This window comes from Podarcis muralis, chromosome 7, assembly GCF_964188315.1.
Source record: "Podarcis muralis chromosome 7, rPodMur119.hap1.1, whole genome shotgun sequence".
Classification (NCBI taxonomy): domain Eukaryota; kingdom Metazoa; phylum Chordata; class Lepidosauria; order Squamata; family Lacertidae; genus Podarcis; species Podarcis muralis.
Window position 1 is genome coordinate 9269781 of NC_135661.1, and position 25430 is coordinate 9295210.

General features: G+C 49.5%; 2 protein-coding genes across 11 annotated transcripts in view; one reads left to right on the plus strand and one right to left on the minus strand.

The window, feature by feature from the left end:
* The first annotated feature begins 1557 nt into the window (after positions 1-1557).
* On the plus strand, positions 1558-13853 carry PHETA1 (PH domain containing endocytic trafficking adaptor 1). Its single transcript, XM_028741302.2, has 3 exons — positions 1558-1774; positions 4408-4548; positions 11159-13853. Exon 3 carries the CDS (start codon positions 11171-11173, stop codon positions 11975-11977), a length of 807 nt encoding a protein of 268 aa, XP_028597135.2. The 5' UTR covers positions 1558-1774; positions 4408-4548; positions 11159-11170; the 3' UTR covers positions 11978-13853.
* Positions 13854-17458: 3605 nt separating this feature from the next.
* The window catches only part of CUX2 (cut like homeobox 2), a 234067-nt gene continuing 226095 nt past the window's right edge, over positions 17459-25430 (minus strand). For all 10 annotated transcript variants that reach the window (XM_028741293.2, XM_028741297.2, XM_028741296.2 and 7 more), the window contains 2 exons: positions 24926-25199; positions 17459-22752 (listed from right to left, as the gene is read on the minus strand). In XM_028741293.2, coding sequence (XP_028597126.2) covers positions 21981-22752; positions 24926-25199 — 1046 coding nt within the window. In that variant the 3' untranslated portion in view covers positions 17459-21980. The remainder of the gene's footprint in view (positions 22753-24925; positions 25200-25430) is intronic.

Consider the following 25430-nt stretch of genomic DNA (forward strand, 5'->3'; position numbering starts at 1 on the left):
AAATGACAAACGACTTCCCACCCCCCTTTTACTATTATTATATTTATATTAAATGTTTTGTGTTTTATGCTGTCAGCTGCCCCGTAGTCTCTTGATCAAGGGTGAGATATATATATTTAAATGATGATGATGTATTTGGGAGTACCCCTGTATTTTAGAAAGTGGGGTGTGTGGGTTTTGGGGTGTGTGCCCGTGTTCTCCAGCTGATTAATGAATTCAGCATTGCTGCTGTAATGCATTGTATTTTAATTGGGAAGGGGGGCACCCCCCCTAAGGTGGCATTTAAGCATGCACAAATATATTGCTGTTGTTGGCATTTGCCTGTCTCGAGAGACAATGGAGTGTACCTCCGGGGGCGAAGTTTAACTGCTGCCTTGTTGCTGTTTAGTCGTTTAGTCGTGTCCGACTCTTTGTGACCCCCTGGACCAGAGCACGCCAGGCACTCCTGTCTTCCACTGCCTCCCGCAGTTTGGTCAAACTCATGCTGGTAGCTTCGAGAACACTGTCCCACCATCTCGTCCTCTGTCGTCCCCTTCTCCTTGTGCCCTCCATCTTTCCCAACATCAGGGTCTTCTCCAGGGAGTCTTCTCTTCTCATGAGGTGGCCAAAGTCTTGGAGCCTCAGCTTCAGGATCTGTCCTTCCAGTGAGCACTCAGGGCTGGTTTCCTTAAGAGTGGATAGGTTTGATTTTCTTGCAGTCCGTGGGACTCTCAAGAGTCTCCTCCAGCACCATAATTCAAAAGCATCAATTCTACGGAGATCAGCCTTCTTTATGGTCCAGCTCTCACTTCCATACATCACTACTGGGAAAACCAGAGCTTGAACTAGCACCGAAGTGACCCCTCCCAGCCCAGGACACAAACCTGGGCGGTGTGTCTGGAGGTGCTGGGCTGCCCAGACCACAAGCCTGGCTGATGTGGTCCAAAGGAATGCAGGGCAATATATTTGGCACCAGCTCGGCTGCCGGAGGCATACGCAAAGTGCCATACGCAAAGGGCTTAGGGACTCTATTCTGGATTTCTGTAGGGTTTACTCCTTATCCTTTTCTTCTCCCAAAGATGTCCTACAAGGCAGTGGATACATGTGCCTTGTTTACATCTGTGCCATAGTGGCTGTCGCTGATCTAAAACAGGGGTCAGCAAACTTTTTCAGCAGGGGGGCGGTCCACTGTCCCTCAGATCTTGTGGGGGGGCCGTACTATACTTTTTTGGGGGAAATGAACGAATTCCTATGCCCCACAAATGACCCAGAGATGCATTTGAAATAAAAGGGCACATTCTACTCATGTAAAAAACATGCTGATTCCCGGACCGTCCGCGGCCAGATTTAGAAGGCGATTGGGCCGGATCCGGCCCCCGGGCCTTAGTTTGCCTACCCACGATCTAAAACATAGGAATGGCATTTGAAAGAGAGAGAGAGAAGCAAGCGACGCCCCCCAGCCACCTCCACTGCGCGCCCCTCCCCACTGCTGAGCGCAGCTGCCCAAGCGCCCCCGGCGGCAAGCGGAAGGCGAGGGGCGGCCGGAGCGCGGCGGGGGCGGCGGCGAGGCTCCTTGCCAGCCCGGAGAAGGCGGAGGCGGAGGCGGAGCCGCAGGCGGCCGGGCCAGGGCGCAGCGCCCAGCCCCGCCGGACAAAAGGAGCTGCCCGGCTGGCGAGCGGAGAGCCTGCGCCCGGCAAGGAGAGGGGCCCGCCGAGAAGCCACCGGGGCGCGCGCTTTGCACATGGCCAAGGGGCGCGCGCCTCTCCTTCCCCGCCTCCCCAGGAGGGCGAGCGAGGTGCGGGGGCCAAGCTTCGAGACTGGGGCGGGGGGGGGTCCCCTTGGCTCCCCTTCCCTCCCGCGACACGCCCCCTGGAGAGGGGAAGGGGCGCAGGGGACCTTGGGGCAGGGGGCACGTGGGCATGGGCAGAGTCTGGGTGCCTTGCGTGTACACGTATATGCGATTGCCAGCTGTTTGGCACTGTGCTGCAACCGGCCCTGTGGCCTTAGGGTGAAGGGCAGACAATAGAATTATTATTATTATTATTATTATTATTATTATTATTATTATTACTACAGTGGTACCTCGGGTTACATACGCTTCAGGTTACAGGCTCTGCTAACCCAGAAATAGTACCTCGGGTTCAGAACTTTGCTTCAGGATGAGAGCAGAAATCGTGTTCCGCCGGCGCAGCGGCAGCAGGAGGCCCCATTAGCTAAAGTGGTGCTTCAGGTTAAGAACAGTTTCAGGTTAAGTACGGACCTCCGGAACGAATTAAGTACTTAACCCGAGGTACCACTGTATTATTATTAGGTAAAGGGTAAAGGGACCCCTGGCCATTAGGTCCAGTCGTGGCCAATTCTGGGATTGCGGTGCTCATCTCGCTTTATTGGCCGAGGGAGCCGGTGTACAGCTTCCGGGTCATGTGGCCAGCATGACTAAGCCACTTCTGGCGAGGTCAGAGCAGCGCACGGAAATGCCGTTTACCTTCCCGCCGGAGTGGTACCTATTTATCTACTTGCACTTTGACGTGCTTTCGAACTGCTAGGTTGGCAGGAGCAGGGACCGAGCAACGGGAGCAAAGGGATTTGAACCGCCGACCTTCTGATCGGCAAGTCCTATGCTCTGTGGTTTAACCCACAGCGCCACCTGCGTCCCTATTATTATTATTATTACTGTTGATATTAATATATAATGTTTGAACATTTTTAGTAGATACACAGATCAGGCCAATGTGGCGCAGGGGTCTTAACCGCCAACCTAAAGGGTGATCATGGAATATTATCATTCTAGAACTAGGGGTTAGAGAGCAGAGGAGGTGCACGGAGGAAAAATTCGTGGACTTGAGGGCAATCTGTCTCTGTGGTCCTAGGGAGAAATGATTCTGAATGTCAGTGGCTGAAAACCACAGGAGGGGAGAGTTGTGCTTGGATTCTGCTCGCTGGCTTTCCACAGGCACCTGGTTGGTGGCTTTGAGACCAGGATGCTAGACTTGATAGGCTATGGGCCTGATTCATGCTTTTCTTGTGTTCTCAAAGGACGGGAGTCCCCCACTGCCGACTGGCAACTGGGTCTCGCTTCAACACTGCTGGGGAGACCAGCAGGCTAGCTTGGAGGTCACGACGGGGTTAGGCGGTGGGATCCTGGTGGTACTTGACAGTTTAGCTTCATCTCTGTATGGAGAGATTTCGGTCTCACCTGTGAGTACAATGGGGGTGGGTGGGTTGATTAGCTAAGGAGTAACTAGCCCATATTAAGTACCCATGCGAGGAAAGGTTAATTAGGAGAGTCACCCGGTGAAAAGAAAACTGAGTTGATTAATTGCACAAGTTTTCACAGATTGAAAACTAAGTTTGCAGGTGAGTCAAATGACAGTGTTGAAGGGGTGAGAGGATGGGGCAGGGCAACCGTTGCAGCAGGTGGCATCTTGAAGGACCTTTTCCTCCTGGGTGAGAGTGCCTCTTCTCATAATAAATTTATTATGGAATTTAAATTTTTTAAAAAGAGAGAATGCCTCTTCTCAAAGGACCACCAGTGCCATCTTAGATAAGAGGACTTCCCTTCCACGGTGGGAGAAGTTTCCTCTCCTGAAGTTGTCTCTGCTGCTGCTGTGTGACAGACACCATCATGCCTTCCAGCAAGTACACAGGAAGTTGCCTTTGGCAGACTCAGATCCTTGGTCCATATAGTTCAGAGTCGCCCACACTGGCGGGCAGGATTTCAGGCAGGATATCTTACCTGGAGATGCCATTGGGAGTTGAATCTGGGACTCTGGGAATCTGGTGTGCAAGTCGGAGACAGATATCTCTTCTAAGGTGATGCCTCCTAAGAAAGACAACAGCTGTCCTTAAGATTGCTTAACGTTTGGTAAGGTAAAGGTAAAGGTACCCCTGCCCGTACGGGCCAGTCTTGACAGACTCTAGGGTTGTGCGCTCATCTCACTCTATAGGCCGGGAGCCGGTGCTGTCCGCAGACACTTCCGGGTCATGTGGCCAGTGTGACATCGCTGCTCTGGCGAGCCAGAGCCGCACACGGAAACACCGTTTACCTTCCCGCTAGTAAGCGGTCCCTATTTATCTACTTGCACCCGGGGGTGCTTTGAACTGCTAGGTTGGCAGGCGCTGGGACCGAACGACAGGAGCGCACCCCGCCGCAGGGATTTGAACCGCCGACCTTTCGATCAGGAAGTCCTAGGTGCTGAGGCTTTAACCCACAGCGCCACCTGCGTCCCATTAACGTTTGGTAGACATACCCCAATATGCACAGCTTTGGCGATGGATTCATGCCTGGTGCCCATTGCTTAACCATTTGACACACCGATGATTGCATAGCCTCATGCCTGGTGCTTTTACATCCTGGGTTGTCTGGATGGAGATGAAACACTGCCTTTCCATTGTGAAAACTGAATTTTTCTATTATTGCCTTCTCAGAGCCAAGTTTAAAGTGAGACGCCTGTGACCAGCAAGAAAATCCAGATTCCCCCCCCCCCCCCCCTGTTTCAAAGAAGGAAGTTCCTTCCCATTTGGGGTTTAGAACTGCAGCCTCCCAGCCTTGATGACAGATATTTACGTGTAAGTAAACCCCTCTCAATTCAACGGGACTCTCCCTTACAAAGAGGGAATGTTATTACCTGGGGCTTTTGTTAAGTACTTGGATAAAATAAATAAATACGTTCTTTTCACATCTAACATAGCATCCGCCCCCGTTAAATCAACAATTCTTTTTTATGTCAAAGGTAGTGAGTATGGAAGCAGATGGACTTAACTATGGGAGAAAGAAGAAAAGGGAGGAATCGAGTCAACATCTTACGGCGGTGGGGGTGGGGGAGGGTGTATGTATTTTTATTAAAGCGATAAATTGATAAAATAGCTTCTTAATGATGTCATAATCCAATTGGTTAATATAACCATAGGAACCAGTAAGACTGCAATCGCACTTTCTTGGGAGTAGGCCCTGTTGAATTCAGTAGGACTTACGTCTGAGTAGGAATGGTTTGGTTTGTGCTGTTACTGCAGAAAAGCGAGCATATAGGTATATATTTTTTGCTTCGACTGCATCCATTTTCAGGCTTTGGTCCTTGGGCTGAGCAAGATTAGTCCCAAGCATGGCAGGGATTTGTTCTGGGGTGGGGTGGGGCGAGCATCCAGATGTGGCCCTCCAGATGTTGGCGGACTACAAGCCCCATCATTCCTAACCATTGGTTATTTGCATCATTGGCCAAAAGGCTGATTTGAGGGCAGCTTCTGGTTTCCTGCACTTCTTAGCTTCAGGTGATTCTTCCTACATCCACCTTGCTTGTCAGGAACGCTTACTGACCGTGATGGATTCTGGGAGGTGCGCTTGAGCCCAGCAGGGCCCTCCTTTAGAAGCACAACCCTCTTGCCACCCTTGGTTGTCTATGCCAGGCAGGTAGGGCTTGCATCATAGAGGTGGCAGGGGCAGAGCGGTGCCCTCTGATCACTCCCGGATAGAGCCATGGAAAACGACAGCTTTCAATTCAGCTTTGGATCATAGAACTGCAAAGTTGGAAAGGCCTGATCTAACCCATCGCAATGCTGGAATCCTTGACACATGGCCATCCAACCTCATGTTGTGTTGTGTTGTGCTATTTATATCCCGCCTTTCCCCCAGTTTGGGACTCAAGACTGCTTACGCAGTTAAAATAAAACAAGCTGAAAACATAGAAGAGGCTTGGACTGCGGGATGTGATACGTAAGAAGCAGTCAAGTACAACATTCCTTGTTTTCCTAGAGTGGACATGCGGGGGGATGTTTAGTCTAGCCAGTCAAAAACTTCCTGTTTACTCCTGGCTGGGACATTCTTCCTTTGCATGTGACTAGAGGTGGGCGTGACCTCACCTGCCCAGGTAACAAAAGGATGAGACACGCAACACATTCTCTCTCTTTGACTTCCTCTGTTGCTGGAGCAGCTTTTTAGCTAGAAATGCCCTGTTGGCTTTCAGCCAACAGAGGACACTAGGATTATCCTCATATGGGATAGATCCACATGTATATATCTTTAACTAAGTCTGCCTTTAGGGATCCAACTGTGAACTGATGATGTGAGTAAACTTCTTTTATTGACTTTAAACAAGATAGTGGCGTGTTTATTCTTTTAAGAGGGATATAAGGGAACTTACCAGGAACCTAATAGTGAGAGGCTTACACAAGCCTGCAACCAGCTATCCGCTGTGCGTTTAAAAGGGGAATGTAAAACTTGGTAAAAAGTAAAAGAACTTGCTAGCGCAAGTTAGGAAGGATATTAATAAACAATATATCCTCTCCTGCCTCCCTGAACATGCCCACATGGACAAATTCATGACGAGGCTGCGGGTGGCTGCTAGTACTGATGGCTGTGCTTTGCCTCCATGGCTGGAGACAATAAATGCTTCTGCATCCTAGTTGCTGGAAGCCACAGGAGGAAAGAGTGCCGCTCTCGCACCCAGGTCCTGCTTGCAGTTTTTTCCATGGGGCATCTGGTTGGCCAGAGGATGCTGGACTAGGTAGGCCCCCTTGGGCTTGATCCAGCCTCTGGACTCTTTTTATGTTCTTCAAGGTTCTGTGAACAAGGAAGGGCCTCTTTGAAGCAATGGAGTGGGTAAACAGATGATGATGATGATAATAATTTATTATTTATACTGAGTTTCCCCAGCCACGCTGGGCGGTTTCCAATCGGGTGTTAAAAACAATACAGCATTAAATATTAAAAACTTCCCTAAACAGGGTTGCCTTCAGTTGTCTTTTAAAGAGAAGATAGCTGCTTATTTCCTTCACATCTGAAGTTCCACAGGGTGGGTGCCACTACCAAGAAGGCCCTCTGCCTGGTTCCCTGTAACCTCACTTCTTACAGCGAGGGAACCACCAGAAGGCCCTCGGCGCTGGACCTCAGTGTCCTGGTAGAATGATGGGGGTGGAGACGCTCCTTCAGGTATACTGGGCCGAGGCCGTTTAGGGCTTTAAAGGTCAGCACCAACACTTTGAATTGTACTGGGAGCCAATGCAGATCTCTCAGGACTGGTGTTACGTGGTCCCGGCGGCTGCTCCCAGTCACCAGTCTAGCTGCCGCATTCTGGATTAATTGCAGTTTCCGGGTCACCTTCAAAGGTAGCCCCACGTAGAGCGCATTGCAGTAGTCCAAGTGGGAGATAACTTTAGAAAACCCCCCCCCCAGCTCCTCCTTAAAAGCAAATGACCTCAGAAGATGCAGTGGCAAGAAGGGGAAAGAGATGGCTGGAAGGGAGCACATCCTCAGGAGAGTTACTCAGCACCAGGAGGGCAGGATGAGTTGTTTGACCCGATTAGCAACTTTCTCAGTAGTCAAAACCTTTTCCTGCTTCTTTCTTTCCTTTATTTTTTTAATGTGTTAGCAAAAACTGCTAAGATTAGAATAGAGGAAGTGAATTGGCATTGAAGAGCTTCCTCCTTGTTTGTTTTTTCGATCCTGGAAACAGCTGTCAGTCACATCCACATTCCCCCCCTCTGGGTCACCAAGTTGCCATATGCACATTTGCCCAGCAGACAATGCGGAGATGCTGGTGGTGTTTAGAGAAAGCGTGCAGATTTTGGAGGCGTCACACCTTGGCCTTGTGAGGGGCTGAGTGCTGCGAGGAAAGTGCTCATCATTGTTCTACTCACCTCACCTCAAAAACTTCACCTGCATTTTTTCAGCTAATGTGATCTGAAAGCAAACGCATTTAAGTTGCTGTTCACTGTCATGATTTGTGTGTGTGAGCCCCAAATTAAAAAGTTGTTCTCCATTTTTAAAAAATGTTTTAATTTATGCATCTCCTGTTTAGGGACACGGGTGGCACTGTGGGTTAAACCACAGAGCCTAGGACTTGCCGATCAGAAGGTCGGTGGTTCGAATCCCCGTGATGGGGTGAGCTCCCGTTGCTCGGTCCCTGCTCCTCCCAACCTAGCAGTTCGAAAGCACATCAAAGTGCAAGTAGATAAATAGGTACCACTCCAGTGGGAAGGTAAATGGCATTTCCGTGCGCTGCTCTGGTTAGCCAGGAGCGACTTAGTCATGCTGGCCACATGGCTCCCTCGGCCAATAAAGCGAGATGACCGCTGCAAGCCCAGAGTCATCTGTGATTGGACCTAATGGTCAGGGGTCCCTTTACCTTTTACCTGTTTAACTTGCTGACAAAGGAGCTAATGTCTTGCAATTAAGAACAGGTGTAATAAGAAGCCAAGATGGGGGAAATAATAATTAAAGAGTGGGGAAAAATTGTGGAATATCTGAAAAATTATGGTATGCAAGTAAGTGCATTAGTAGGGTTAACTTAAGCAGTTAAAATTATTTTCAAGGTAAATTGCAGAATAACTTAAAAATGGAGTAAAGTGGGAAATGCAGTGTTAAAAATTTAAACAGGACAAGAAACCACAAAGGGGGGGGGGGAGTCTAATATGTATTTGTATTGGAAGTATGTGATTGTAAGGTGAACTTTTGAAAACTGTGAACTTTTGAAAACTGAAAATAAAATTAAAAACAATAATAAATCCTTGCAATTAAGAAACTCTCCTACACTTGAGCAGTGAGATAACCCAGTCTAATCTCTTGCAAAGCTCCCTTGCAAGACCTTAGATCTCAGCTGTGTGAGCAGCCCAGGATTAGGAAAGCTACCTAAAAAACCAGCTGCAACTCTTGGCAGTGAGTTGAGATGTGGGGATGGACTGATACACTGATTTCCTTTGAACTTGCACGCTCACCTTAACTCCAGAGGTTATTGCCCTATTTGGCAATAAATTGTTTAGGAAGAATCCGGGGGGGGGGGGGAGCTGAGCCGGGGAACAATGTTTGTGAGATTCAGCCTGAAATTTGGGTACAGTGGTGCCTCGCAAGACGAAAATAATCTGTTCCGCGAGTCTCTTCGTCTAGCGGTTTTTTCGTCTTGCGAAGCAACCCTATTAGCGGCTTAGCGGCTTAGCGCTATTAGCGGCTTAGCGGCTATTAAAGGCTTAGCGGCTTAAAGGCTATTAACGGCTTAGCGGCTATTAAAGGCTTAGCGGCTTAGCGGCTAAAAGGCTATTAGCGGCTTAGCGGCTTAGAAAAGGGGGGGGGGGAGCGAAAAAAAGCGCAAGCCCATAGGGAAAATCGTCTTGTGAAGCGCATCGAGAAACGGAAAACCCTTTCGTCTAGCGGGTTTTTCGTCTTGCGAGGCATTCGTCTTGCGGGGCACCACTGTACCTCTCAGGCAGGGCTGAAGTGTTGTTGGGCATGAATGAAAACCAGAAGAGCCCAGTGTCTGGATCAGGCCAAAGGGGACCTATCTAGCCCAGCATCCTGTTCCCGCAGTGGACAACTGGGTGCCCCACTTTGTTTAAAGGAGGCGGCCTTCCATCTGTGCTGAACTCCCTTCCTGCTATTGTGCTAGCATGCCTTCTTCCTAGTGCCAGTCTGGAGTTGTGTTGTGAGGGCACCCTGTCTTCTTCCCAGCTCTCTTTCCTGAGCCATTGAGATCCCTCAAATAATTGATGCTGGACCCTGGAAGGGTGGTGCTTGTCCTGGGTGCAATGCTGCTGCAAACCTGTACTGCTGCTACTGCCATTTTGTAAGTGGGAGTGGGAGCAAGCAGAGATATGGGACGTGAATCGTGCCCTGCCGTTTGATTGTAAAGCGTTTTCTCTTCCTCCTCCAAGTTAATGAGGGCTGGCCCTTGATGTGTAGGCCTGCCCTTGTCTTCCTTTGCGCTCTAGGTCTCTTGTCCTCTGTGTTGTGCTTGCTGTCTTGTAACCTTACCTGTTTTGGCTCTGAGGTTATTCAAAGGCTCTTCAGAACTGTAAGAATCTGTCATGATGTCACTTGTGTAGGTGTGGCTAATCTATGGCAGGAGATCCTTCATCCTTGGGGGCGGTAGACAGGGGAAGGACAGGCCCCTACACTAGCCCCTCTGGCCCTGTTGCTGCTATTAGTTTTCTCAGAAGCTGGTGGTCCTGCAAATACCGTATTTTTTGCTCTATAAGACTCACTTTTTCCCTTCTAAAAAGTAAGGGGAAATGTGTGTGCGTCTTATGGAGCGAATGCTGGCTGCGCAGCTATCCCAGAAGCCAGAACAGCAAGAGGAATTGCTGCTTTCAATGCGCAGCGATCCCTCTTGCTGTTCTGGCTTCTGAGATTCAGAATATTTTTTTTCTTGTTTTCCTCCTCCAAAAACTAGGTGCGTCTTGTGGTCTGGTGCGTCTTATAGAGCGAAAAATACGGTAGTTGCACTTGGCTCCCTCTTGTGGTCCAGTTACCTGGCTTTGTTGCAATTGTACTGTTTTTTAATAGGTAGGTTGGGAATGTAAGCATCCCTTTGTGGTTCGTTCTTGCTTGAATGTTGATGTTGTGCCAGCAACCACCCCAGACTCTCTGGAAATGTGACAGCACCTCCATCTTCAGCCTTAATCCATGCTGCTGTTGCAGACTTCCACTGGTGGCTGCTTCCTATCTTCCCATCACCAAAATAACCTAATACTTGAGTGGGGTGCCAGTGAGAGAGATGGAGAGATCAGTAAGCTTTGCTGTTGCAATCCTTGGAGAGAGCCGAAATACTGCCACCCTGCGCCCTGTTGTGCAGCCTGCTCTTGGGCTGTGTGAGCTGACGGGTGTCTGGACTGAGCAGAACCTCCTCCTCTCCAGCTCTGCATGGCACCGGTTCTTGCTGCATCGCTGTAGAAAGAATCTTTATACATCCAATAAAGTTGAAATGTCCATATTTATCCAGGGAAAAAACACCAAAAAACAACAACACCTGGGTACCCCAGTGGGAATCCCGCAAACAAGGACCCAAGATCAGTAGGACCCTTGACTTGTGATGCTCGTAAGGGGAATTCAGTTAGTTCCCCAGTGCTGGTGTAGCGCATAGTCATTACAACCAGTAGTGTTAAGTTCCACGAATTTGCCCGCACGCCTTTCATAGCCATCCCAGCCGTGACCGTTGCTGTATACTGTGGGAGCAAAATTTCATAGTAACAACTAAGCGCTGTGTGAAAAAGCCCCTCCTCTTGCCTCTCCTGAATCTCTTCAGCTACATGGGGCGGAGGCTGCGGCCATTTTATGCCTCCAGAAGAGGGCTCAAAATAGCCGACATCTCCTGGGTTCCAGGCCTGATAGATCTCCTGGTTCCTGCCAGGGGTTGGTTACGGCTTTGGGGAGCCTCAACCTTTCTTTCCCTCTTCTTTCCCTCCTCGTTTCCAGGCCGGAGCGAACATGAAGCTGAACGAGCGGAGCGTGGCCTTCTACGCCACCTGCGACGCCCCGGCGGACAACGCCGGCTTCCTCTACAAGAAGGGCGAGAGGAACACGGCCTACCACCGCCGCTGGTTTGTGCTGAGGGGAAACATGCTCTTTTACTTTGAGGACCGGGAGAGCCGGGAGCCGGTGGGCGTCGTCATCCTGGAGGGCTGCACCGTGGAGCTGTGCGAGTCCACGGAAGAGTTCGCCTTCGCCATCCGCTTTGACTGCGCCAAGTCCCGCACCTACGTCCTGGCGGCGGAGAGCCAGGCCGCCATGGAGAGCTGGGTGAAGGCCCTCTCTCGCGCCAGCTTTGGCTACCTGCGGCTGCTGGTGAGGGAGCTGGAGAAACAGCTGGAGGAAATGCAGAAGGCCTCTTCCGGCTGCCACCGGGTCCAGCGGAGGGCGCCGCTTTACCGGAAGAACAAAATGGCGCTGAATTCACAGGACTTGCTCCCGGAGAAGCCGTCCGTCCCGATTTGCATCCCGGCAAAAGAAAATGGCTGCGCCCTCTGGTACAACTCCGAAGGACCAACCAGCCTGCCGGGGGGGTACCCCCAAGCCAACTCCTGGAGCACCGGGACCTGTGGGGAGGACAGCTTCGATGGGGGTCTGAAGCCCCCACCGCTGCCTCCTCGAAGGAGGGCTCTCTCGGGCAATTCCTGTAGTTCAGAGGGCTCTGGCAGCCCAAGCTGCTTTTCCAGACTCCATGACTCGTACGGAAGGGAAGTCCTGGAGCTGAGAAGGGCATGGCTGGAGGGACAAAAGGATGGAGGGCTGTGAGGAGCTCCTTGGCAGCGGGGGCACCTTGGGAGAGGCCAATAAATGGAGACCTTGGCTGCTGTAGATAACACCCAGCTCCCGGAAACTCTGCGCTCTGCCTGCCGTTGCGCCAGCTGAAATTTTCCCATTGCCTTTAAAACATGGGCCAGTTGCTTTTCCGCTCCTGTTCCCCCTCTCCGTGCAGTTCCTGGAAAAGACTTGCCACCCTTTTGCAACTAGAAACTTGTTAATGATAAAAAGGGATTTGACTTTAATACCAGCTGTCACCACCACCCAGGCCAGACTCGAACCACCGTCAGAGGTGTTGACATTTCTTACCGTGGTCCTCCTCTCCTTCCTGGCAGGGGCTTCTGCCGTTGAGACGGATGTCTGCTGTTACCAAACACTGGGTTGGGCACAATTTGGGGCAATGGGAGAGCATTCTGACCAGGTTAAGCAGTGGGATCTGATGGTTTGGGCCAGCTCTCCACCAAAGGGAAGGTAGAGACATCTACACGGACCGTCCTGGTTCTGACATCATGGCGGGGCTGGTTTGGAAAAGGTCGCCATTGTTTTACTTGCTGTCTCCTGGGATTCTTCCATCTTGCATCAAGCACTGTCAGGTGTTGGGGGTTCCTGGCTTGTCGTTGGTTAAAGTAGAGGCACCTGAGCATACAGGTGTGAGAGAGGAGGAAGGGCCATCCCACAGAGGCCCTCAGGGACCCTTCATTCTGCATGCTCCTCTTAACTCAGTTTCACCTTTGAATGGCACTGGTTTAGGTGGGCTTAAGACTACGGTTACACTACAATTCTAAATGGGTTTAATACTCAACCTCCCCCCTCCCAAATATGACCTTGGGGAAACGTCCACTAAGAGTCTGAAATAAAGGGCAGCTGTCAAATTTTTTCCCTGGTGCTCTGACAATCGAAACCCAAGATGCATGGTTAATGATTCAGACACGGCTGCAATATGCAAGGAGCAGGCTGTGTTTATTTGCGGAAGAAAAAAGTCATCCTGCCATAGAAAAATACTGGGCTGCATCCATTGCTAGTCCTGCTCAGGGGAGACATTTTGGAATGGATGGTCATGACTTAACTTAGGGCCATTCATTTCAAGGGGTCTACCTTGAGTAGCACTTAGGCTGCATTCACCCAGCAGTTAGTTCCAATTTTCCTAATATTTCCATTACTGTTAATTTCTGTATCATATTCCAGCTTTTGCATGAAATATAGTGGAATATGAGGGATGCGGGTGGCGCTGTGGGTAAAAGCCTCAGCGCCTAGGGCTTGCCGATCGAAAGGTCGGTGGTTCGAATCCCTGCGGCGGGGTGCGCTCCCGTTGCTCGGTCCCAGCGCCTGCCAACCTAGCAGTTTGAAAGCACCCCCGGGTGCAAGTAGATAAATAGGGACCGCTTACCGGCGGGAAGGTAAACGGCGTTTCCGTGTGCAGCTCTGGCTCGCCAGATGCAGCTTGTCACGCTGGCCACGTGACCCGGAAGTGTCTCCGGACAGCGCTGGCCCCCGGCCTCTTGAGTGAGATGGGCGCACAACCCTAGAGTCTGTCAAGACTGGCCCGTACGGGCAGGGGTACCTTTACCTTTACCTTATAGTGGAATATGGAGCCAGTTTAGTGCTCATCTCTCTGCTATCTGTGATACAGAAAAATTCATTTGCTTGCAGGAAAAAATCCTTCTGCAGGCAACATGGAAATGTGTGCTATATTTGTTCCATATTATGCTATGATTCCGGAAGTAGCTTTTACGTTGAGTGAAAGCTCAAATGTAATGGCAGAACCTAGCAGTTAAGGAAATGTCGTGGAAATTGAATAAACAGCAGTGTGGATGGATGCAGCCTTTGTTGGCTCCAACCTGTTGTCTGCACTGCTTCTGTTAACTTATGAAGTTTCCCCTTTCTTTTGTAAAAGATTTCCTCGGCCTTGACCATCACCCCATTTGCCATTTTATAAAGCCCATTTTAAGGGCAAAGAATCTTTCTTGAACTAGAGCCGTCATGACAACGCCGAGAAGAAATCTTTGCGATCTCATTTTACAGAAATGGAATTGAGTTGCCCCAAAATGTACACGTTTTGTGTGTGCGCTCAGCTGGCTCTCATGACGAGGAAACAAGAGGGACAGCTTCGTGTATGTTCATTTCTCCTTTACTCCTCGTTGCTAAAGAGGGAGAGGCAGCATAGCATAGTGGTTAGAGTGTCAGGGTTTCAGACAAAGGACATTCCCAGCCTTACCAGGAGATATTGGGGGTTGAACCAGTAGCTCTGCCACTGGACTACAGCTCTCGCCCTCAAAATGAAGCAAGTTCCTAGACCTCATGGCGGTTGACAAGGAGCTGAGTTAAATAGCATAGGAATCTGTCTTGCTCCAAACCACACCACTGGTTCATCTCGTCTCATGTTGTCCAAGCTGGAGTGACTGTCAAGCATTTCAGGCAAGGGCTCCCTGGGCCTAAACAGGAAATGCTACAGACTGAACCTTGGACCTTCTCCAGAGATCAGGTCCCTGCTTTTCATATTTACAAATGGCAGTGCAATGCGGCGCGGGAAATTGCTTTGGTAAAAGTGACTAGAAGAGGAAAGAAATGCCATCTTGAGTGGGGAATCGGGCAATCATTTTCAAACTTCAGCCAAAAAGAGGAGGCGTCGTACGACACCTCCTGAGCTATTTTCCCAGTCTGGGCTTTTCTTCTACAGCTGTTCCTCGAGTTAGGTTTGTGTGAAGTGGGGTTCCTGCGAAACCAGCTTTGTTTATGTGTTCCCGTGGGTATATATAATCTATCACTTCTCTGTTCCTACTTCCTTCTGAGGAACTCGGCTACCACAGACTGTAAAAATAGAACAGAATATGTGCATCCCTTTGTCCGCCTCCGATCTTGTATTATGGGATAGGGGAAGGAGGCGTCCTCTGCATTTCTGGTTGGTACTGTCCAAAAAAATGCATTTAGTTGGTACTGTAAAAAAAAATGCAAATAGGATGCAGCTTACGAGCTAATACTGATCACGTCTAGTTCAGCATTACCTGCATGGACTAGCAGCTGCGCTCTGGGGGTTTCAAGCAGGGGTCTGTTTGCAGACCTACCTGTGCTTAGGGATTGAACCTGCCGGTGGGTTTCTGAAAAGCTCCACAGCTAAGGTCTTGGGCGGGGTTTCTTCTCAAAAGGAAAACGGGAGACAAGGACAGGCTTCCTTGCAACAACCCAGCTTGCTCACAACTACTGGCTTGCAGCTGTGGGAGGCTGGGTGCCCGGTGCTTGGAGGCAGCCTTGTGTCAAAAGTGCAGGCAGCTCTTTAAGGACAGAGGGCATATTTTTGCCACTGAAAGAGGAGAATGCAATTTTGTCACTCCGTATCAACAGCCAAGGGGGACGCGGGTGGCGCTGTGGGTTAAACCACAGAGCCTAGGACTTGCCGATCAGAAGGTCGGTGGTTTGAATCCCCGCGACGGGGTGAGCTCCCGTTGCTCGGTCCCTGCTCCTGCCAACCTAGCAGTTCGAAAGCACGTCAAAGTGCAAGTAGATAAATAGGTACCACTCTGGCGGGAAGGTAAACGGCGTTTCCGTGCGCTGCTCTGGTTCGCCAGAAGCAGCTTAGTCATGCTGGCCACATGACCCGGAAGCTGTACGCCGGCTCCCTCGGCCAGTAAAGCCAGATGAGCGCCGCAACCCCAGAGTCGGCCATGACTGGACCTAATGGTCAGGGGTCCTTTTACCTTTACCTCTCGCCAGCCACAAGAGTCAGCAGGAAGCAATTAGTGCATTGTGGCAGCTTTCATTAACTTGATACCCTCCCGATGTTTTGGGCTACAACAGCATCCTGGCTGGGGGGTTTAGTCCAAATCATCTGAGGGTGCCAGGTTTGCAAAGGCTGGCACTATGGCAAAAGGTTAAGTCTTCTGCCCCCCATTTGCAATGTTTTATTCTTGAGCCTTCTCCAGTGGGCACAACCTTCCTCACTAGATCTTGCCGCCTTGGCTTTCAGTGATTCCAAATTCATTGCCGTGTCCAAACAGTGTGCTAGTTGCAGCTTGGATGTGACAATTCATTTCCCTCAAGTCCCCTTGAGCTGCCTGGCAGTTGTGCCAGTCACATTCCCGGACAAGTCATGCAGTGAGAATTTGCACAAGGCAAAACCAGTTTGGAACTTGATTACGCTGCCGTGGCCTTCCCTTTCCTCAACGAGGGCCTTGAGGAATTTTGGATAAGTGTTGGAGATGGGAGAGAAATTAGGTTTGGTTTGCATTTTAATGCAGACCCAGCTAATTCATGCTTCCTGCAACCACCTGGGACACAAAGTGCAGCTATTTTTGTTTTTTTAAATGGTGCACTTCTTAATTTGGGGGTGCAGTTCTCGAACCAAAAGATGTGTACAAAAATAACTTAAGGGAAAAGTGTGCCAAAGAAAATGCATGCATCGGTAAAAGCGACATACAGAAATGTGTATTATGGGATATCACATGAAAAATATGTATTCTGGGAGAAATGTGCACTAAAATGCTGCTGAACTTTTGTGAGCCCTTAAAAAAAAGCTGATTCAAAGATGTGAACTGAATTTGAGATTGTTCATCAACGTCTCTTGTTTCTCCTTCGAAACCTGTTTAAATTTGGTACTGTTTGTGAATGGCTGCCTCAGAAAGATGGATGCTACCCAGAAGAACCCTCTGCACTCCCCTAGAGCTGTAATTTGGCACCTCATTTTCACAGGTGATGTGTGTGCTTTGGGGCTGTCATGGCAAGCACCCAGTGTTGTATCATATTTCTGATTAAGAAACAGGATTAAAGATTTCCACTGAATAATTGAGGTGCAAAACCCAACGTGTTGTTCCTGTGTTTCCCTCTTCCACAACCCAAGGAGCCTCTCCAAGCACAGTTGAGGGTGTCCAATTCACACCCGAGCTGCCTGTGTGCTTTGCTCGAAGCCCTTTTCCGTTCCAGATAAAAACCACAAGTGTAAACATTTTGCAGCCGGTCAGAAATTGCTTCCGAGTTCCCAGAGCAAATCAAAACAAGGCGAGAGGCTGGGTGAGCTGGCGAGGCACAAAGAGTTGCAATCTTGCTGCACCACACCTTCTCCAGGGTTTGTTGATGGTGACCCAATTCAGCAGAAGGTGGGGCAGCTCCCGGTGGAAGGCAGCAACGAGGAAAACAGCAATTGAGCAACAGAGACAGACGAAGCAGTTGGGCCGCACTGACCTATTTCTCCACATGTTTTGCTGAATTGTCAGTGTACTTCCACAACAGAAAGCTGTTGTCAGAACCTGTTGTGAGCAGTAGAGAAGCTTGGGTACCACCTGGAAATGAAGACCATCTTTACTGACCATGGAGGAAAGGCAGGATATAGACATCATAGAATTACTCTTGCTTGAGTTCCTTTGGCCTTTCTTCCCATCACCTAGTGCAGGAAGCCACAGGGCACAGACTTCATTAACCTAGCAGGGCAGCAGTTGACAAAAAAAGGAGACCAACACAATAAACTGAGACGCCAAGCCAAGATGTTATACAATTTCATTATTATTATTATTTTTAGTGGCTCTTTTACAGAACTTGTGGTCCTTTTTTTTTCTTTAAAATGTTTAACAAAGTTCAATCAATCTTGTAGAAACTTTTTAAAGTACAGTACATGAAGCTAAGAAAACGTGACCTGACCCTGCCCGCCAGCTTTCAGTGCAACAGGATTTCTCTCCGGGTTTGAAAGACTCTCTCTTAAGTGCTTAGTTCAAAAATCCTGTTCCACTAAAGCCAGGGGAAAGAAGTCAATGGATCCAACTCCACTTTCGGTTTCCTGCTGACGTGCAAACGGATAGAAAAGTTAACGGTACATGAAAATTGCATTTGCTCAGATGGTTCCTGCATGGGGGCCAATACAGTGGTACTTCGGCTTACAGACGCTTCAGGTTACAGACTCCGCTAACCCAGAAATAGTACCTTGGGTTAAGAACTTTGCTTCAGGATGAGAACAGAAATTGTGCTCCGGCGGTGCGGCGGCAGCAGGAGGCCCCATTAGCTAAAGTGGTGCTTCAGGTTAAGAACAGTTTCAGGTTAAGAACGGACCTCCAGAACGAATTAAGTACATAACCAGAGGTACCACTGTACATAAAAATGCCTTCCATTCTGATAAAAACAGAGGGGGTTGGGAGAAGCACACCCCCTACTCAATGCATAGCCTTAGCAGCAGGCTACTCATTGCCTCTCCATTTTCAAAAGCAGCTCGTTGTTTCAAAAGCATTTCAAGCCCAAGTTAAGGAATGAATAACTGGATTAACCAGTGTTAATTGAGAACGAGGCGGGGTGGGAGGAGAGCAGCTCTCAAATCCAAACTTATTAAGGCAGTCATTCTGAACAGCTGTACTCTCTCCTGGTCCGGTTCTGAGCACCATTTGAGTAGCCTTCAAAACCCTACATGGCATGGGATCAGGGAAGCTCAAAGACTCACCTCGTCCTGCACAAATCTACGCCGGTTTTAAGGTTAAGTGATTGGCAGTTGTGCAGCTAGGTTATTTCAAGAACTTAATGGACTTAATGGTCTTGCTGTCAATCATTTCCTCCACTCCCATTGTATTGCTTCACTTCAAAATGTGGGAAATCCGACCCAGCCACTTCTGGGCGCCTTCCTGTTCACTCTACTGAATGGGGCCTTGACAGATTGACTCAAAAACCTGCCCTGATGCCACCAGAGGTCATGGTGGCTCCTTTGCAGAGCTCTCAGGGTGGGATGGGGAGCCCTGTGTTGTGGTTTTAAGCTGGCTTTTTTAAATGTTCTCCTTTGCTGCCAACCGTAAAAATGTTTTAGCTGCTGCTTTATTACTACTGTGAGCTGTTTCTGAGAGGTTGACTCTGCTGGAGGGAGGGGGACATGCAGGTGTCCCGAGAAATAATTTAATGAAAGCAGGAAATAGTTGAAGGAAAAGCTCCTCACATCACATGAGCTCAAAGTAGCCAAATGAAAGGAAAGGTGCGTAGGCCTGCTTAGTCTGTCTCCCGGCCAGCCTTCACCAGGTGATTCTGCAGCCTTCTTGCATCATTTGTTTGGATCATTCTCTTACTGCCGATGCAGAGATGAAGCAGAAAACCTGCCCTTGGAGAAGGTGGCCACGGAACAGCTGACCAGGCTCTCCTGAAAGCCACAGATGCAGCCAACATTTGGATAGCTCTCGCCCTACAGCTCCAATGGCTTTTTTTGTGTGTTTTTGAACACCTGTCAGAAGCAGCACAGTCTACCCTAAATGTCTCACCCAGAGGTGTAAAGTCTGTAAAGGTAAAGGGACCCCTGCCGTTTACCTTCCTGCTGGAGCGGTACCTATTTATCTACTTGCACTTTGACGTGCTTTGGAACTGCTAGGTTGGCAGGAGCAGGGACCGAGCAACGGGAGCTCACCCCGTCGCAGGGATTCGAACCGCCGACCTTCTGATCGGCAAGTCCTAGGCTCTGTGGTACAACCCACAGCGCCACCCGCGTCCCTAAAGTCTGACCTCTCCTTAAATACTAAGGCTAACTTACTTAAGCTTTCTCTTTTTCTATTCCAGTTGATTCAACTTTCCATGATCAATTTAGGATAGACTGTGCATCCTTAAGTCCTCATTTGACTGGGTTTTCATTTTTTGGGGGGGAGAGTTGCCCACTTCTGGGGATATATATATATATACTCACTGACCAAGTGTCCCACCTAGACACATAGGGGGGGGGGCAATTGGTCAGTGATCCTCCTCTAAGCGCTCTCTGGCCAGATTCCACCTAGGAAGCTGCATTATACAGAGTGAGACCCTTGATCCACACAACTTTCTACACCGACTGGCAGTTGACTCTCCAGGATCTGAGAGGGGGGGGGGGACATTCCCAGCCCTATCTGAGGATGCCAGGGATTGAACCCAAAAACTTCTTCGTGCAATGCACGTGCACTCCTCCGCTGAGCTATGGCCCTTCTTACTTCTCAGCATGAGTTCTATGCCAGATCTAGTGTCAACGAAAGCTACATTGCAGCCCCAACCGATTTATGGGAGACCAGGCCCTGCTTCCCTGCCAATTCTGCACCAAAGAAAATTATGAATTTGACGGTCAGACTAAAAACATGCACGTTTGCAGAAACTTACTTTGCATAATACGTCCCATCCCCTCTAATGAATAATGCCATACATCATACAAGCATATTATGCGCTATGGAATTAGTATGCAAAATAAGTGTGTGCAAATTTGCATAAAGCTTTCAAAGGGCGTTTTCTTGGTCAGTGCAGGCAAAATAGGAAGGAAGGAAGGATGGAGAACTGTTGTGGTTGGTGATGGAGGATGTCAGCTGTGGGAAACGAGGTCAGGGTCCAAAGCGCCATCTTCTTAACACACTGGAAGTTGTGCTCAGCACACATCTACTCCAGCTTCTGAGTTTTCAGTACGCACTGCCAATACACTTTCAGGCTTCTCTTCACAGCAATGAGGACCAGAAACTTAAAAAAAATAAAATAAATGAAAATGGAAGTGTTCCATTTTAGGAAGCTGAATCCCACATCTGACAGGAGATTCTTGACTTGATTGGGATTCCAGTGGGGTCTGTTAAAAACACAAAAGTCCTGGGCACAAGCCTAAAAGTCCTTTGATGTGCCCCAGACCTTCTCCTCTAAGCCTGAAATACCGTCTCCCTTGGAATGAATAAGGGCACATGGGGAACTCATGACTGGGTTGACAATTGGGGGTGGGGTGGGGTGGAAAACAAACTGAGCATGAACCAACATTTCCTCTATATTTCCATACTCTTGTAGGCAAGACACTCAGCTGGCTGCTCCCTTCCAGAAACGAAACACTGAGCTAAGCAAAAAGGCAGTGATTTTCATGCACCCCAAAAATGTAAACCTTTGTATGGGGTGTCCCCGTTATTGAAGTCTGTCCTTGCCCAAAACCAAACGCACCACAATATTTTTCAAGCTGCCAAACACACCTTTCTGAAACAAAAGATGCTACTTTCTAAAATAGTGGGCAGGAGGAAGAGCATGGCTGCCGTTTGTTTGTTTGTTTGTTTGTTTGTTTGCTGCTGCTGCTTCGTTAATGACGTTTCTGGCCGTGTTCCTTGGTTTTGGTTTCTGGCCGGTCACTTGCTAGAGGAAAGCATCCCAGGATAAGGAGTCAGTTCTTAAACCATGCTACATCTTGTTCAGGAAGGCTATTGCAAACATATCTCTACAACATATACAACGGCACGCAACACTTCCCGCCCCCATGTTACAAAAAAAAGAAAGAAAAAAGGGAAAGGAAAACAACCGAACAGGTTCCAAAACATACCACCAGAACTAAGTAACAGACTCAGGATGGCATCGTGGATTCCAAATTTAGAGTCTTTGTGGACTATAAGACAAGTCCCTGGAAAATGTCGCACTAACACTGTGTCTTACAGACAGGTGGGGGGAGGAAAAAGAACCCACTCCCCCCCTCGGCAAAATTTTGGTCAGTCTCATAGTGCTTCTTGATGGCTTTGATCAATGAGTCTGGGTTATATCTTTAAATTTTTAAATTATTTTTAATCTCATCCAGTGGCAAACTACAAGACTTTTCAGTGGACATTTAATGACACAACTGATACAGTTTATAGCTATCTTTTAATATCAAAGCAGCTTGAGCTGTTAATAAATTCCAAAGTTTCCTTTTATTAAAATATCTAAAAGAGGTCTATAAATATTATTTTAATATGTTTTTTTCTTCTAAAAGTGTTCCCAAGTGGGTTTTTGTCTGTTTTTTTCGTTTTCACATTTAAAACAAACAAGGTCAGTTTTATCTTCCCGTCAGGAGCTAAGAAAAGGAGCTACAGCGTAGCTGTTTAACCACTCTTGTTCAACAAAATGGAGCTGGTTTATCTCTCTTCCTTAGTAGTCGAGGAAATTAATAAAATAGATATATGTATATTATATATATAGCTAGATAGATCTATTTCTGTACACACTCCGCTACGACTCCCTGCTTCACCAGCTTGTTCACCAGCATCTAAAATCTGGACAACAAAATATGGGTAGTTTATTTCTTTTTGACTCAGCCTCCTCAAAATTCCCACTCCAGGGTTTCATCGCGGTTGGCTGCTCTCTCCAGCCGGTGGATGATGCTGTTGAGGTTGGCTATCTTCTCGTGCCGCCGCTGGATGTTTGTGTTCAGTTTGGCATTCGGGGGCGTCGAGCCTGTATCCGTGGCGGGACTTGAACTCGGCGCTTTGGCAGCCACGGCGCTCAGTGGCAACGGGGAGATGGGGGCAGACGAGGACGGGACGGGAGAGACGGACACCATGAGGCCTGGAGAGGAGGCTGCGGACGGGGAGTTCAGGGAGGCCTCCAAGCTGCACCGGGAGGACTCGGAAGCCGATTTAAAGCTAATGGGGTCCGGGTGAGGCCTCTCGCTGCTGTCTGACTCCAGGGGGTTATGCAAAGAGGGGTAATCGGGAGCCCCAGGGACGTGTGTTTTGTTATGTGGGGCGCTGCCCCATGTCACATTGTGGGCCTCGCTTGGGCTCCCTGTATATGCTGCCTCCACCGGCTCCTCTTTGAGGCTAGACCTGGAAAGAGGCTCCATCTCCCCATCCAGGCTGCAGGAGTCCCTGTGGTTTGCACAGTCCTCCACCTGCTCCTCCTTGATCTGGACCAGGGACTCGCTTTCTCCTTGGCACTCGGCGTCTCTGAAGGTGGGCTTCCTGTCCTCTTCTTCGGAGTCAGGGCTCTGGGGCGGAGGGTCCTTGAGGGAGTTCCTGGCTGGCCTCGTGCTCTGCTCCGGGTCTGTGTCTTCCTGCGCTCCTTCCACCAGCATCTCACGGCGCATCCGGGACCTGCCAGGGAAAAGGCCAGGGAGTCAGGGCAGCTAACAGCAGACGACCTCGAGGACTTAGCGAGGAAGAGTGAGAGCCAGAATAGTCCGTAGGGTGGAGCACCATGCAGTAAGGCTAAGAAGGTTTTGGGGTTCAAGACCCACTTTTGCCACTGACTCATTCTGTGGGCATGGGCAGGGGTGGACTTTGGGCTTTCAAATTTCAGCGGCACCCTGTGTGACATCACACACACACCTCTCACCTTCCGTTGTTTGTTATTGTTGCAGTGCCCCTGGTGGTGCCCTCTCAGCTGGGCGCTCAGTGCCGGCAAACCATTTGCACTCCCCTAAATTCGCCTCTGGCACGGGCCACTCTTACTATTCTCAGTCAAAATGCCTTACCTTAATGATACGGGGCCTTCTCGGTAGTGGCACCCACCCTGTGGGATGCCCTCCCATCAGATGTCAAGGAGATAAATAATTATACAACCTTGGGAATACATCTGAAGGCAGCCCTGTAGAGGGCAGCTTTTTAATGTTTTCGTTCTGCGCGGACACTGAGGTCCAGCTCCGAGGGCCTTCTGGCGGTTCCCTCGCTGTGAGAAGCCAAGTTACAGGGAACCAGGCAGAGGGCCTTCTCGGTAGTGGCACCCGCCCTGTGGAACGCCCTCCCTTCAGATGTCAAAGAGAAAAATAACTACCAAACTTTTAGAAGACATCTGAAGGCAGCCCTGTTTAGGGAAGCTTTTAATGTTTAATAGCTTATTGTATTTTAGTGTTTTATTGGAAGCCGCCCAGAGTGGCTGGGGAAACCCAGCCAGATGGGCGGGGTACAAAGAATAAAAGTATTATTATTATTATTATTATTATTATTATTATTATTATTATTATTGGAATCACAGTGGCTTCACTCCCTGGGAGTGTCGTAAGGACAAAGACTGCAAAGCCCTTTGACAATGCACGAGAGCCATCAATGCACCAAGCAGCCCACACCGCCTAAGCAGTTTCCGTGATCACCTCCTGACTGCATTAGAGATGTGTGGACAATACGGAAGTGCACTGCGGTGCCTCGTTCCTTTCACTGCCCGGAGGTGGAGCTCACCTTCAAATGAACACTGCTGTAATGGATCACCTGGGTGGGGAATCTTTTTATCAATCTGAGGGTTGCAATTCTTGGGGAGGAAATCTTCCTGAGGCCGCGTGCCAGTGGTGGGTGGGAACCAGAGACAAAATTAGGCAGGCCAATGGGTGTGACCCTTTTACATGTCAGAATTGGAGCTTTTTTGCATGCGCACCTCGCTCTACTGTTTCTTTAATGCTAAAAGAACTAAGTCGGCCTGAGTCAGCGGCCTACAATGACTCATGCAACCTTTCACCAAATTGTACCTGTATACCGGCCCATAGGACACACCTCGTTTTTTGGGGGGGAAATGAATTAAAAAAAAATTATTTCCCCCCCAGCCGCGGGGCTGGGGCGGGGGAAGCCTGAGCTTCCCCCAACCCCAGCCCCCAGAACAGGCTGCTACCCGCAAGCCTTGCAAGCCCGGCGGGAACTCCCGCCAGGCGCGCAAGGCTTGCGGACACCTGCGCGAAGCACGGGGCGCCCTTCAGAGGGCATCCCATGCTTCGGGCTGCAGGCTGCTGCCCGCAAGCCTGGAGAGCGAGAGGGGTCGGTGCGCACCGAGGCCTCTCGCTCTCCAGGCTTCAGCGAAAGCCTGCATTCGCCCCATAGGACGCACACACATTTCCTCTTCATTTTTGGAGGGGAAAAAGTGCGTCCTATAGGGCGAAAAATACGGTATATAGAGTGGTCAATGTTAGTGTTGGGTTGTGGGTTGGTTGGATGGTAGAAAGCTGGCTGCGTTTGGTGTGTGTAAAAAGCTGTCGGTCGTGGCTGGAGAAGAAGACTTTTTAAGAATAAAAGCAGCAATACTCTGCAAGAATACTCTTTCTCAAGGACTCTTTTGTGCCAACTAAGGTCTGAGGACTAGGCAAAGGAGTAAAAAGGAGTTCAGAACCTTTTCTTTTTCAAACACTGACACCTCCCACCAACCACGCAACTAGGACACATTCCAGCCAGGGCTGTGAGCTGCCCTTCGGCCTGCGGGCCCCCACCCCGGACTTAAAGCAGCCCTGGCCAGAGACCTTAATATGGAAAGGAAGGGGTTGAAAGTTCATCCGGCCCGATTCTTCACCTGTAGTTATGGAACCAGTTGATCACTGTGTTGGTCTTGAGGTTAAGCTGGAAGGACAGCAGCTCGATGGTCTGTTGGGAAGGGTATGGCTCCAGCTGATAAGCCTTCTTCAGGGCCTCTTTCTCCTCGGGAGCCAAGACCACCCTTGGCTTCTTGATCTGCAGAAGGCTGAGGTCTTGAGATTGGAGGCTGGGGCTGGGGCACTCCGAGCGGGTGTTGGGGGACTCGCTGTCTGAGCCGGCACTGATCAGTCCATAGCGACGCTTCAGGTAGGCTAGAGGGAAGGGAGGAAGGACCCTTAAAAGGCATTCTTATGGTCCTGATTTAAAGATCAGAATATAAGAAGAGGCCGCTGGATTAGGCCAACGGCACATCTAGCCCAGCAACCAGTTCTCACAGTGGCCAACCACATGCCTGTGTGAAGCCCGCACGCAGGACCTGAGCACAGCAGATATTTCCCCCTCTCCTGCGGTCTCCAGCCAATTGTCATCACCAGAGCCAGGCA

Excerpts from the sequence above, each read along its gene's own strand:
- PHETA1 (XM_028741302.2), top strand. The coding sequence starts at position 11,171 with ATGAAGCTGAACGAGCGGAGCGTGGCCTTCTACGCCACCTGCGACGCC.